The sequence below is a fragment of the Pecten maximus genome, chromosome 5 (genome assembly GCF_902652985.1).
Source record: "Pecten maximus chromosome 5, xPecMax1.1, whole genome shotgun sequence".
NCBI classification, from domain to species: Eukaryota; Metazoa; Mollusca; class Bivalvia; order Pectinida; family Pectinidae; genus Pecten; species Pecten maximus.
In genome coordinates, this window is record NC_047019.1 from 13,603,527 (window position 1) to 13,618,199 (window position 14,673).

Sequence of the window (14,673 nt, forward strand, 5' to 3'; positions counted from 1 at the left end):
CAGGTAAGCGTTTCTATGACTCAGAACACATCAGAACCACACCAGAGTGCATCGGGAAGTCATCTAACATAAAGAGGCCTCGCCCGCCTCGGAGGAGGATACATTGTTTTCGATCGGAGTAGGACCAGGGCATTCTTATTGCTAAATATTACTTTACTTGATTGAATATAAAAAAGGAAAGAAAACAAGAAAATAGGCAGACTGCTTATGATTGATGTAAAAAAAATCTCATAATTCTTCCCTCTTGGGAAATGGAATCCTGGCTACAGATAATGACCAGAGAGTAATTACCGTGTCAGTGGCTTTAACAAGGAAGTAAGTCCATATGTGTGTTAGTGGGTCATAAACAACAGTGTAAAAAACGTAAGCTTCTCAATTTCCGCGTTAAAATAGCCCCTGTTTCGTATGTCGATGGCAGTGGTAGGATTTTTTTTAAACACATTCTTTCGGGTTTTACTTGTATATGAAATAACCGAGATCGATCTGGTGTTAGTGTTAGCAGTCATAATGAAGTAAGATATCTTTACAGCCGATATACCGAGTGTGTTACCTCTTTATTTATTATTTTAGCCCTAGCCCACTCAAATGTTCTTGAAAATACTAGAAGATGGTTAATGTCAGAGATATATAATAGAATAAATAGTTAAATATATCTCTGGTACTATTGGTCTCAACAAAAATGTATTGGTGTAGGCCCTGAACATAACTTACCCTTGGACCCAGAACATGATTAACATCTGGAAGACTAGTGTAGGCCCAGTACATAACTTACCCTGGGAGACTAGTGTAGGCCCAGTACATAACTTACCCTGGGAGACTAGTGTAGGCCCTGTACATAACTTACCCTTGGACCCAGAACATGATTAACATCTGGAAGACTAGTGTAGGCCCAGTACATAACTTACCCTGGGAGACTAGTGTAATAACTTACCCTGGGAGACTAGTGTAATAACTTACCCTGGAAGACTAGTACATAACTTACTCTGGGAGACTAGTGTAGGCCTAGTACATAACTTACCCTGGGAGACTAGTGTAGGCCCTGAACATAACTTACCCTGGGAGACTAGTGTAATAACTTACCCGGGAAGACTAGTGTAGGCTCAGTATATAACTTACCCCTGGGAGACTAGTGTAGGCCCAGTACATAACTTACCCTGGGAGACTAGTGTAGGCCCAGTACATAACTTACCCTGGGAGACTAGTGTAATAACTTACCCTGGAAGACTAGTGTAGGCTCAGTATATAACTTACCCCTGGGAGACTAGTGTAATAACTTACCCTGGAAGACTAGTGTAGGCTCAGTACATAACTTACCCTGGGAGACTAGTGTAATAACTTACCCTGGAAGACTAGTGTAGGCTCAGTACATAACTTACCCCTGGGAGACTAGTGTAGACCCAGTACATATCTTACCCCTGAGAGACTAGTGTAGGCCCAGTACATAACTTACCCTGGGAGACTAGTGTAGACCCAGTACATAACTTACCCTGGAAGACTAGTGTAGGCCCTATACATAACTTACCCCTGGGAGACTAGTGTAGGCCCAGTACATAACTTACCCTGGGAGACTAGTGTAGGCCCAGTACATAACTTACCCTGGGAGACTAGTGTAGGCCCAGTACATAACTTACCCTGGGAGACTAGTGTAGGCCCAGTACATAACTTACCCTGGGAGACTAGTGTAGGCCCAGTACATAACTTACCCTGGGAGACTAGTGTAGGCCCAGTACATAACTTACCCCTGGGAGACTAGTGTAGGCCCAGTACATAACTTACCCTGGGAGACTAGTGTAGGCCCAGTACATAACTTACCCCTGGGAGACTAGTGTAGACCCAGTACATAACTTACCCTGGGAGACTAGTGTAGGCCCAGTACATAACTTACCCTGGGAGACTAGTGTAGACCCAGTACATAACTTACCCTGGGAGACTAGGGTAGGCCCACTACATAACTTACCCCTGGGAGACTAGTGTAGGCCCAGTACATAACTTACCCTGGGAGACTAGTGTAGATCCAGTACATAACTTACCCTGGGAGACTAGGGTAGGCCCACTACATAACTTACCCCTGGGAGAATAGTGTAGGTCCACTACATAACTTACCCCTGGGAGACTAGTGTAGACCCAGTACATAACTTACCCTGGGAGACTAGGGTAGGCCCATTACATAACTTACCCTGGGAGACTAGTGTAGACCCAGTACATAACTTACCCCTGGGAGACTAGTGTAGGCCCAGTACATAACTTACCCCAGGGAGACTAGTGTAGGCCCAGTACATAACTTACCCATCGGAGACTCGTGTAGGCCCAGTACATAACTTACCCCTGGGAGACTAGTGTAGGCCCAGTACATAACTTACCCTGGGAGACTAGTGTAGGCCTAGTACATATTTTACCTGGGAGACTAGTGTAGACCCAGTACATAACTTACCCCTGAGAGACTAGTGTAGGCCCAGTACATAACTTACCCTGGGAGACTAGTGTAGACCCAGTACATAACTTACCCTGGGAGACTAGTGTAGGCCTTGTCGTAACTAACCCTGGAAGACTAGTGTAGACCCAGTACATAACTTACCCCTGGGAGACTAGTGTAGGCCCAGTACATAACTTACCCCTGGGAGACTAGTGTAGGCCCAGTACATAACTTACCCAGGGAGATTAGTGTAGGCCCGGTACATAACTTACCCCTGGGAGACTAGTGTAGACCCAGTACATATCTTACCCCTGGGAGACTAGTGTAGGCCCAGTACATATCTTACCCCTGGAAGACTAGTGTAGACCCTGTACATAACTTACCCCTGGGAGACTAGTGTAGGCCCAGTACATAACTTACCCTGGGAGACTAGTGTAGACCCAGTACATAACTTACCCCTGGGAGACTAGTGTAGGCCCAGTACATAACTTACCCTGGGAGACTAGTGTAGGCCCAGTACATAACTTACCCTGGGAGACTAGTGTAGGCCCAGTATATTACTTACCCTGGGAGACTAGTGTAGGCCTAGTACATAACTTACTCAGGGAGACTAGTGTAGGCCTAGTACATAACTTACCCTGGGAGATTACATCTTCGCTAGCCAAGGCTTCTGATTACGTTACACTCCACGAACCCTTGGCGGATATAGTCGTGTTCAAACCGTCGCGCCCTGGAATCCCAGGGCACCCAATCAAATCGCGTTTTACATTCTGGCTTGGTTTCGCAGTAAACACAAAATGCGGCACCCAGTACAGAGCTACATTGCCGACTATGTCATGGCATTTTACCTAAATACAAAAATCACAATCTTTGGGGGAACATTCGCAGTGTTTGATCAATTCATATAAGTCATTGATCACATATCTCATCGAAATGACACCAAACCTCGATGTGTGTTTGTAAACATCACCGATGAAGTAAATCGGTAACGCTTGTTTTGATTGGTAGAAAATTTCATGCGTGAAGGGTAGTAATTTCGAATCACCGCTAGAGGGCCAGAACTGACGCCTATATCTGCCATGGGTTCGTGGAGTGTAACGTAATCAGAAGCCTTGGCTAGCGAAGATGGGGAGACTAGAGTAGGCCCAGTACATAACTTACTCCTGGGAGACTAGTGTAGGCCCAGTACATAACTTACCCTGGGAGACTAGTGTAGGCCTAGTACATAACTTACCCTGGGAGACTAGTGTAGGCCTAGTACATAACTTACCCTGGGAGACTAGTGTAGACCCAGTATATAACTTACCCTGGGAGACTAGTGTAGGCCCAGTACATAACTTACCCTGGGAGACTAGTGTAGACCCAGTACATAACTTACCCCTGGGAGACTAGTGTAGGCCCAGTACATAACTTACCCTGGGGGACTAGTGTAGGCCCAGTTCATAACTTACCCTGGGAGACTAGTGTAGGCCCAGTACATAACTTACCCTGGGAGACTAGTGTAGGCCTAGTACATAACTTACCCTGGGAGACTAGTGTAGGCCTAGTACATAACTTACCCTGGGAGACTAGTGTAGGCCCAGTACATAACTTACCCTGGGAGACTAGTGTAGGCCCAGTACATAACTTACCCTGGGAGACTAGTGTAGGCCTAGTACATAACTTACCGTGGGAGACTAGTGTAGACCCAGTACATAACTTACCCCTGGGAGACTAGAGTAGGCCCTGTACATAACTTACCCCTGGGAGACTAGTGTAGACCCAGTACATAACTTACACTGGGAGACTAGTGTAGGCCCTTTAAATAACTTACCCCTGGGAGACTAGTGTAGGCCTAGTACATAACTTACCCTGGGTGACTAGTGTAGGCCTAGTACATAACTTACCCTGGGAGACTAGTGTAGGCCTAGTATATAACTTACCCTGGGAGACTAGTGTAGGCCGAGTACATAACTTACCCCTGGGAGACTAGTGTAGGCCCAGTACATAACTTACCTTGGGAGACTAGTGTAGACCCAGTACATAACTTACCCTGGGAGACTAGTGTAGGCCTAGTACATAACTTACCCTGGGAGACTTGTGTAGGCCCAGTACATAACTTACCCCTGGGAGTCTAGTGTAGGCCCAGTACATAACTTACCCTGGGAGACTAGTGTAGGCCTAGTACATAACTTACCCTGGGAGACTAGTGTAGGCCTAGTACATAACTTACCCTGGGAGACTAGTGTAGGCCCAGTACATAACTTACCCTGGGAGACTAGTGTAGACCCAGTACATTACTTACCCTGGGAGACTAGTGTAGGCCCAGTACATAACTTACCCTGGGAGATTAGTGTAGGCCCAGTACATAACTTACCCCTGGGAGACTTGTGTAGGCCCAGTACATAACTTACCCCAGGGAGACTAGTGTAGGCCTAGTACATAACTTACCCTGGGAGACTAGTGTAGGCCCAGTACATAACTTACCCTGGGAGACTAGTGTAGGCCTAGTACATAACTTACCTGGGAGACTAGTGTAGGCCTAGTACATAACTTACCCTTGGAGACTAGTGTAGGCCCAGTACATAACTTACCCTGGGAGACTAGTGTAGGCCCAGTACATAACTTACCCTGGGAGACTAGTGTAGGCCCAGTACATAACTTACCCCTGGGAGACTTGTGTAGGCCCAGTACATAACTTACCCCAGGGAGACTAGTGTAGGCCTAGTACATAACTTACCCTGGGAGACTAGTGTAGGCCCAGTACATAACTTACCCTGGGAGACTAGTGTAGGCCTAGTACATAACTTACCTGGGAGACTAGTGTAGGCCTAGTACATAACTTACCCTTGGAGACTAGTGTAGGCCCAGTACATAACTTACCCTGGGAGACTAGTGTAGGCCCAGTACATAACTTACCCTGGGAGACTAGTGTAGGCCTAGTACATAACTTACCCCTGGGAGACTAGTTTTACGTTTGGGAGATAAATGAGTTGCAACACTACAACGTCGTTTACCAAGATTTATCTGTTCCCATAGCAGCAGTACAACACCATGTACCAAGATTTATCTGTCCCTATAGCAGCAGTACAACACCATGTACCAAGATTTATCTGTTCCCATAGCAGCAGTACAACACCATATACCAGGATGTATCTGTTCCCATAGCAGCAGAATAACACCATGTATAATGATTAATCTGTTTATTTGGAATATATACAATAGTACACTTAGATTTGATAACCAGGTTTGACCCCTTGATGCACTCAGTGTCTAGGTTACTATTGAACGTGCATTACCATTACTAAGGGTGTACAGCTATCTGTGACGCCATGAAATATTAATCGTCATGTCCAGTGGGGATTTCAGAGACCAATATGAAAGGGTTCCCAAAATTCATGAGGGCGAGGGGTTAGGGTGCTATTACTACATCGGAAATGGAATTCTCATGCATGGATTGAAGGATATGGGTTCTTTATCGTGAAATCCAGGAAACCCCTGCTGTGAATATGCAACTGTTGTCTGTGATGTATTAACTAGAATACTGAGTATGATTGAGATTTATTGGTGCGTGTGCGTAAAAATACACGTCTGGTGCATTTTTTTGCATTAAAAAATGATCAGAAATAGACTCAATAGGATTGATAAGGTAAGATCAAACATTTGTCTAAATTCACACGTAATCAAGAAAGTCTGTAGAATATTGGTAACATATACGTCCAATTAGACTTTATAACACAATGGCCCTACACATCCAAACTCCTTTTGTGTTAAGTCTGATGGACGTGTAAATGGGCAACCAAGCAGAAAACTCTGCTTATCACCTCCTGTGCGCGTACGTCTGCATGCCTGATGTAATTCGATCCCACATGTGCATCGAGTCCGACTGCGCTCGACCGAGACTTACAAAGCACGAGACCAGAAAACGAGTTGATTGATCCCCTCTGGAGCTCAATGTCTTGTTGGCTATCTGGCCGAACTGCTCTCTAGATAAGGAGGTCGAATTACATTAGTTGCACGTGTGGATTCAAAATGGCCGACTGTTTTCTTTTTTTTTCTTTTTTTTTCTTTGGAGGGGTTGGGGGTTAGAAAGTTGTATTTCTCTGTTTCAAGTATCATTTAAGTGGTGAAGAACTATTGGGTTTCTATTGTAACGTGAAAGAAAAAATTCTTAGACATAATAAATAATTATGTATTATCCATGAAAATATACTAACATAAACAACAGAGATTGTCGACATTACAAGGCACTACAGCGTAAATAATAGACTTGCTTTGCCCTTCGTATGCGCTAGAGTTCCTGCTGTTAGCAATGTTTGATTTTATCTTTAGTGTAAGTCATCACCAATTGTGTTCCTGGTTTCCGTGCTTGTTGTAGGACATCTCTACAAACAAATGTTGTCGTCATGAGGAAATTGGCACGACGATGAGGATAATCCCCGCCCACATCACATGTATCACAGACATTCACAAAAAGGGCTTTCAACTTCGAAGAGTGCAATTCGTTCGTTTCAAATAAACTCTGGTTTCTCGATGAGAGTCGAAATAAATAAAAATGTATTCGGATGTAATTATATTTTTGGCTATTATCTACAACAAATGTTACAGGATATTTTTCGGTGGATAAATTACCCCTATCCAAGCTAAATGTCAAGAACTATATACTCTCCTCCAGTTAGAGTACGTAGTTGAAGTGTGTGGTTTGTACACCACTCGCCCCAATCCCAGTGTCAATACGTATACTCCAAACCTGATACAAGCGACACAAAGGGACGTAACTCGTTTTGTGTTGTTCACACAGTGTATGCCCGAGAATGTGAAAATTAAGTAGCAGGTTCAAATTCTCGTCATATTTTTGTTTGAACTAATTTCATTGCATTGGCATTGTGGGCCCACACATCTGCCCGTCAAAGCAGGGATGTATAATATGTCTCCAGCTCCGTTTTTAAGAGATAAATGAAACTAGATAGTTTGTAAATTAAACTAAATTGTCTATCGGCTGAATTATACCTTTTCGTTTGGTAGTTGTGACCAAGTAATGCAGTTATGCAGAATTTAGTTAATTTCTTCTATTCTCTATAGCTTTTTCGGCATTATTTTTATCTGTGGTGTGTTGCTCTACAGCAGGTAAACTTTTTTGACATTATTTTTGTGGTTTGTTACCCTACACCAGGTAGGTGTAACTTTGTCGACATTGTTTTTGTGGTTTGTTACCCTACACCAGGTAGGTAAACTTTTTCGACATTTTTATTGTGGTTTGTTACCTTACACCAGGTAGGTAAACTTTTTCGACATTGTTTTTATCTGTGGTTTGTTACCCTACAGCAGGTAGGTAAACTTTTTTGACATCATTTTTATGTGGTTTGTAACCCTACACCAGGTAGGTTAACTTTTTCGACGTTATTTTTATCTGTGGTTTGTTACCCTACACCAGGTAGGTAAACTTTTTTGACGTTATTTTTATCTGTGGTTTGTTACTTTAAAGCAAGTAAACTTTTTCGACATTATTCTTATCCGTGGTTTGATAATAATACTATATTCCTGTGTTAATTTCCTTTGTAGCTTGTGAGGATATTTTACATCATATTAAGATTCCTCTGTCGCTGGTATTGATAGTTTATGTCATAATAAAATTCCTCTGCAGCTGGTGTGGAGATCCGGGTCACTATTTCCCAGAGAATTGTGTTAGTACATGATGGATGCAGTATTCCATGAGCTAGTCTAATAAAACCTACATACTTTGTACAGCAATCTTGCTAGTTTCTTTTAAACAAAACAAAACAATCTGTGTATCATTTAAACCTTCAATTTTATTGGGTTTTTTCTTTCTTCTTTTTCTTTTACAATATTTTTTTTCTATTTCAGCATCAACAAGAAATAGTTTTTTGACAACACAACAAAGTTGCACTTTATGAACCATGATTGATATAAATGGAAACAAGTTGATGAGCGTTTTGAGTCTTTGCAATGTTTTTAACTTCAAAAAGTCAGTTTTACATGTCTTCAATTCATTCTCCATTCACTTAACACACACACACTTTCTTTACAAACATACATTTCATTCAAACATGCAGAAAAAAAATCATCTTTAAAACACCTTAACTCGGTCGAGCCTCATTCTCAACTTTCATTTCCTGACTAAAACCTTTCCAATTTGAACACAATAGTGATTCTGAAGCTACACAACTAAACGTTCAATAATGACAAATCAATTATAATATTCCAGTTTTGGTTTTCACCAATGATGATTGTTGCTCAACATAAAATGAGATCATTTTAAAATCAGGATTCATCTGGATCATGAAGTGTTATGGTAAATGACATGAACTTTTTGCTAAATAGCTGCTAGATTTTCTGACTGGATTTATTTTCTGATTTTATAAATCTTACAATTATTTCATGCGATAAACAGATTTACATTACTATTAAGTGAAATCACTCTCTAATCACAATATCATTATAGTTACAAATTTTCGTATGAATATCTCAAAGCTTTTTTTGTATTCGAAAGTCTGTCATTTACCATTTTGTAACTTTGGATCTCTGTTCACAATTTCTGGAAAATTATCCAATAATGAATAAGAAAGAAAGAACAGAAAAAGAATAAAAAGGAAATTCTAAAAGTTTTGGAAATGTACATAAATTAAAATTTAAGGTGGTAAGTACCACTGATATAAATTCAAATATTTCTTTACGGCAATAAAAAAATCAAATAATCTCCAAAAGAGTAACTGTTTCCATATTTGATAGCAATCATTTTTTCAAAGTTCTGCCAACATTTGCTTGTATTGTAGTTTTTATGTGTAAAATATTTACATTTGAATTAAATAATTTTATTCTGACTTGAGCAGTCAGATCAAACGTTATAAATAGGTGTCTTCTTATTTGCTTTCACAAATATTTCATGTAATACATATATTATATACATTTCGCTTAATTGTATTTTAAGTTAGAACATAATTTAGGCAAACAATAAATAAAAATGATAATATGCAAATGAGATCGGCCACAGTACTGCTTACTTATACCTGGTCAGGCTAAGCAAACAGCTGCAGTTACACAATATATAAAATTGCACAAGGGTTTTAAACTTTTTGTCACAAACTTGGAAAATGAGGGCAGTGTATTATGGGAAACACAATAACACAAAATAAAATAACATTTTTCGCTCCACAAAGATAAAAATAAAAATATTTCTCCCAAAGATGTAAAAACAGTTTTCGCCGCATTTGGCATCTGTGCCCGGTGTTTTCAGATGTAAATACTAGATGGGGTAATTTTTGGAATGATTTAAAGTTTATTGAGAAAAAATGGCATACCATTTGATGGTATATTTTGTAGTTTTCACTCGCGGATAAAAATTTATATTACAGTCAAGCTATCAAAATATAAATACTTGAAACTTTCATGCTGTATTTAGCAACATCAATTTGTTTGGAGTCACCAGTGGCGACATCTACTGGGCACATAGCGAACCATTAAAATATATGGTAGACAAACCAAGGATGACAAATATGAATAATTTCATAACAAAAAAATAATCATATAACAATAACATTTTCTCAAATGAAATGCAAAATGATCTTTTCATATCTCACGAACTATTTTATGTCTATTCAATACACTTCGGAAAAACATATAAATGTTCCAAATTTTGGCCAAGAATATTTGTTTAATTGTAAGCACGGATCCCGCCGCACTACTGGTCAGTTTTCTGCGTTTCTCCTGAAATCTACACTTGGGTTCTATTTCACTATTGGCAAGTATGCTCGCAAAGTGTCCAGCGTGTTTTCTTCGTCCTGGAAGACTGTCCATTGTGTCCGGTGACCAATATTAATGGTCAGGCAGCCCTCCATACCACTTGTCCTCATTGACCGACTGACTGGCACATCTCCGGCAACAAAGCACTTCTGTCTGCAAAATCTGTGAATGATACAAAAAAGGAAATACATGAGTACATGTGGTGAATGGGATAGACAACGCTGTTATTTCACAAACATTTTCTTGTGTCTGATCTGGACACAGAAAACAGCCCGACAAGTATATTGCACCTTATGACTCAATATTTAAGTAGTTAATATGATAATGTATACAGAATTTAGCCTGCACCAGTGTACCGTTTGAACCCAAACATCAAGCAAAAACAAATCTGTATAAAAACCCCATTCTATTTTTAGTTGGTCAATTTTAACATTTACATTTTTGCTTTTATGTACATAGCCTGTCTAATTTTTTTTAAATTTACATGGTTTGTACTTCTTTTGTCTATATTAGCAAAATCTCTGTCAAAGTCTAGAATATTCATGTAAATATATTTACAAGTTAACTTTCACAAGATAATTTTCCTCTCCTAGCACCTCTTATCTTCCCCAAATTTGCCACAGCTGTGTTTACACAGAAACCAGATTCCCTGGAGTTTTGTCCCTAAAGGACCTCCATTAAGGCTGAGCATTCCCCCCAAATACAGCCCCACGTTTTATCACCGAGCGATCTCCCCAGCAGTCATTCAAACGTCTTTGTATGATACGCTATGATGTTGGAGGGCATTACTCTTAAAACGGGTCAAGCTTTATGCAAATGAGTTTGGGGCCTACTATAACTACTACTACTATTTTTGTGTACGTAGTAAATACACAGGATAGTGCGTGTGTATATATGTATTGCTGTTCACTCATGATCATCTGTCACGGCCCAGCTCGCTGAAGCGTGGATTTTTTCCCAGATCTGGGCCAGCAGCCATCTCGGTTAAACCTGCCTACGGCCATCTCTCATTAATCTTCCCTTCAACCCTGTTGTGTCCCTATGTAAAACCATGCTTCATTGATGGTTATGTGTATTACCACCATGCAAAATTATCAAGATACAACTTTCTGCTAAAGTCTGCACCCTTTGTTCTAAATATTATCTACACTTGCCATAGCTGATAAGATTTTAAGCATATAGATTTAAATAAATGTATCTCAATGCAATGTATATATTTCAAATTAAAAAATCTTGATTTCTAGTTACAGCTTGCAATATTTTTATCACGAATATTGTATTAAAAAGGTGCTCTATTAATGAAAACCCCCAAAAATTCAGCTCATTATCGCCCAGAGGAAGCTTTGGCGGGCACCTCAGCTGACCACAGAAAATGTCAGTGTGATGAATGGCACTGGACAGTCCTAACACTTTCAACACTACCAAGTCAACTGCTGACCTTTGGACAGTAATGATAGTGGTCAACTGGGATGGCCTCTGGTCAAATAATGGGACCTTCCCCAAAACCGTTATACACACACAAGTTCCTTTTTATATCTCACACCCAAGGCATTTTCCCACGGATGACTATAAAACAGATCTGTTCCTGGTTTGTTCAATGTTGTAATATTACTAGACTTAAACCTCAAGCTCGTAAATTTGATGGGTTGCTAAATAATGAAATTTTCATATCACAGTTTCAATATGGGAACTGTACAGTTACTTGTAATTCTTTAAATTAAATATAAGAGTCATAAGTATTCATTTTGCCAGCAGAAATTTAAAGCAATAGATACAAAATCAATTATAGAGCACAAGTCAACGTGATATTGTGCTAAAGATTGAACAGCCAAATACTGACTGGAAACATAACTCCATGTTGAATTATCAATACCAGTCAATTTCTGAACAAAGGTCCGCAGCCTAGATTCTGTAGCTGCCACACAGGGTGTTAATTAGCCGATTTCTGTTTACTATTGCCATGACGATCTAATCAAATCATATACCCAATACTTTTATGTTTAAATATTTATCCTTGCGAAGGCTAGCTGGCCAGGAATATCTTATGCAATGCGACATCGGTCACTGGCACTGTCTATAGAGATATCTAGTAGCATATTGATTTGTAAGGTTCCGATCTATAGCCTCGATGTTAAAAGATGCCTACCTGTAAATATAGACTAAAGGTTCTCTTCATTCTAATCGTCTCGTCTTGCTTGATGTTGTACTGGAGGGAACTGCTCTCTTTCTTTTCCTCAAATATGCTGAAAATAAAAAAGACTGATTAATAACAAATTCAATATCTAATCCAACATTGATTAATAATTATTTAATACTGATTATTAATTAGTTAAAGCTATTCTGAAATGCAAATAAAATTCTTACTTCAAAAGAAAATTTTATCATTCTGAATTGTCTTGTAAAAGTGTAATAAAATGTAAATAAAATGAAAAGAGAGATTGTGTTTACAATATTGTATGTACAAATATATCTATATACAATGTTTAACTGTACTTTTTTTATATTGTTGTACAATGTATTACTATACACGGTGTTAATTGACCAATTAACTATGCCGTTTAACACAATACAATATATTGATCATATATATATAACTGTTCATTTCCATGGAGCAGAAACAAACATGAGAAAATACGATTACGTGAGGCGGGAAGGAACAATGATATGAAATCATACGATTGTATTTGTGTAAACCTGTACAGCTAGTACTAGTATTTAAACTCCTCATGAATGAACGAGCAAGATCTTGGCGAAAACCTATCCGAGCCAAAACTTCGTACTTGCTGGAACTTGTCCCCAACGCTCGCCAATCATAACACACGACAGCCAGATTTGAATGGCGCAAATATAGTTTCCCGCAATTCATATCCAAACATGTTTTGATTTAAATGCCCGCGTGCAATAATAATCAGCTGTGAACGAGCATGTGCTCCTGTTCCCCACCAAAATACGAAAATTTGTTAAAATGAATCATGACATGTAGGGAGGACCTCCATAGCTACCACAGTATACCAAACGGAGATTAAAAAGCAAAATACAAAATGTTGGGACTTTGCCACATTTCATTGTTTACGTTCGTAGTGAAAACAACACTATACAATCAAGATGGCCGTCAACATCAAAACTATTGCACATATGGTAATCATTAATAGCCAGCACGATTTTTCCCTTTGCCCTGACGCTATCTGGGGCCGCTACTACGCGAATTTACAACCGAGAATGTGTGTCACAACTGATACGGGCGTAGTTTCTGTCTAAACTAGGTCAGAGTTACCAGTACCCACCATAAACACCCATACTACGCAACACAGAATCACAGACTTTATCATACCACAACAACGATCTGTTGATACCAAAATATTAAGATTTAGGGTTATGAAGTTGTAATGCAATGCATTTTACAGTGTTTTTAGCATAGACCGTACACGGGCGTTGTACACACGAGATATATACACATCAGGGTTTAGGAAAATCGACAGGTCAATTCCCATCCCCTAGCCAGTCAAACAGGTACTTACCATCCATGTGTGTTTGCACTAGTTTCGGCATTGTAGTATTTTTACAATCCTCGTCTGATTTATTGCACAAATCGTCTTGACTAGTAGACGACAACACATTGTCGCTAAGTGTAGAAACTCCTCTTAACTCATCGTCACTATCGTCGCTGTAATCCCGGTTATACAGAGAATTGCACGGCACACGTGGTAACACACGTCTAAATTTTGACGTGTATCCCTTTTTATAGAATTCTGGGCAATCTGTTGTTTCAACCCAATCCAATGGTCCATCCTCTGGAACATCATTGAGGATGTCATAGTTCCAACGCGATTTGGCCTCCGCACAATCTTTGGCATACAGTTTTGAAACCTCAGCCTTAAGGCTGTCTTTATCTGGTTTCCCGAATAAACACCTGCGAACCCTTGATACATCCATGGTCTTGTTGTTTGTAATATTAATGTTTTCCTTGAGCTGAGCCACGGCGTGCATCTTTGTGGCAATCATCAGAACGGGGACCAGGAAAGTACGTCTGAACACACCAGGAGTTACACACGGGTCTGTTCAAGCCCAGACAAGCAGTCGGTAATAAAATGGACGCCTCGTCAGCGTCAGCCAATCAGATGCCGAGCGGTATATAGACCGCGCCTCCTGTGGGCGGGGCCAAATCACATGACACCGCATGATGATTGATAGTGTAGCGTATTCGGTAGTACAGTATAGTGAATCACGCTATGTTTATATTTACAGTAATACTCACCGATGCATATGCAAATTTGTTTGTTTGTAAACAATGAAATACAGTATTTTTAGATGTTTGAAATGTATAATGTTGTTAAAATGCATGGAAATATTATTTTCTTAAAGATTTTACCAAGTAAAAGCATTTAGATAACCGATATATCTTGAAACTGATTTGCATTTTGTAAATGACGGTCGGCAGCTAAAAATAGAAACAATTTTAGCGTGTTGGTACTTGCTCTGCTCACGTGAGTTCACTGGGCTGTGACACGTTAAGTTTCTTT

At 39.8% G+C, this 14,673-nt stretch overlaps 1 protein-coding gene across 1 annotated transcript; it reads right to left on the minus strand.

Moving 5' to 3' along the window:
• Positions 1-8,182: 8,182 nt before the first annotated feature.
• Positions 8,183-14,217, minus strand: LOC117327221. The gene is made up of 3 exons (XM_033884092.1): positions 13,672-14,217; positions 12,300-12,396; positions 8,183-10,315 (listed from the first exon to the last, which is right to left on the minus strand). The coding sequence occupies exons 1-2, from the start codon at positions 14,153-14,155 to the stop codon at positions 12,326-12,328; spliced, it is 555 nt and encodes a 184-aa protein (XP_033739983.1). The 5' UTR covers positions 14,156-14,217; the 3' UTR covers positions 8,183-10,315; positions 12,300-12,325.
• Positions 14,218-14,673: the final 456 nt, after the last annotated feature.

What these genes read in the sequence shown, in the direction of transcription:
- LOC117327221 (XM_033884092.1), bottom strand. Translation starts at nt 14,155, where the DNA reads ATGATTGCCACAAAGATGCACGCCGTGGCTCAGCTCAAGGAAAACATT. An exon ending in AGTGCAAACACACATGGATG is followed by an intron (nt 12,397 to 13,671) that starts GTAAGTACCTGT and finishes TTTTATTTTCAG; the next exon opens with CATATTTGAGGAAAAGAAAG.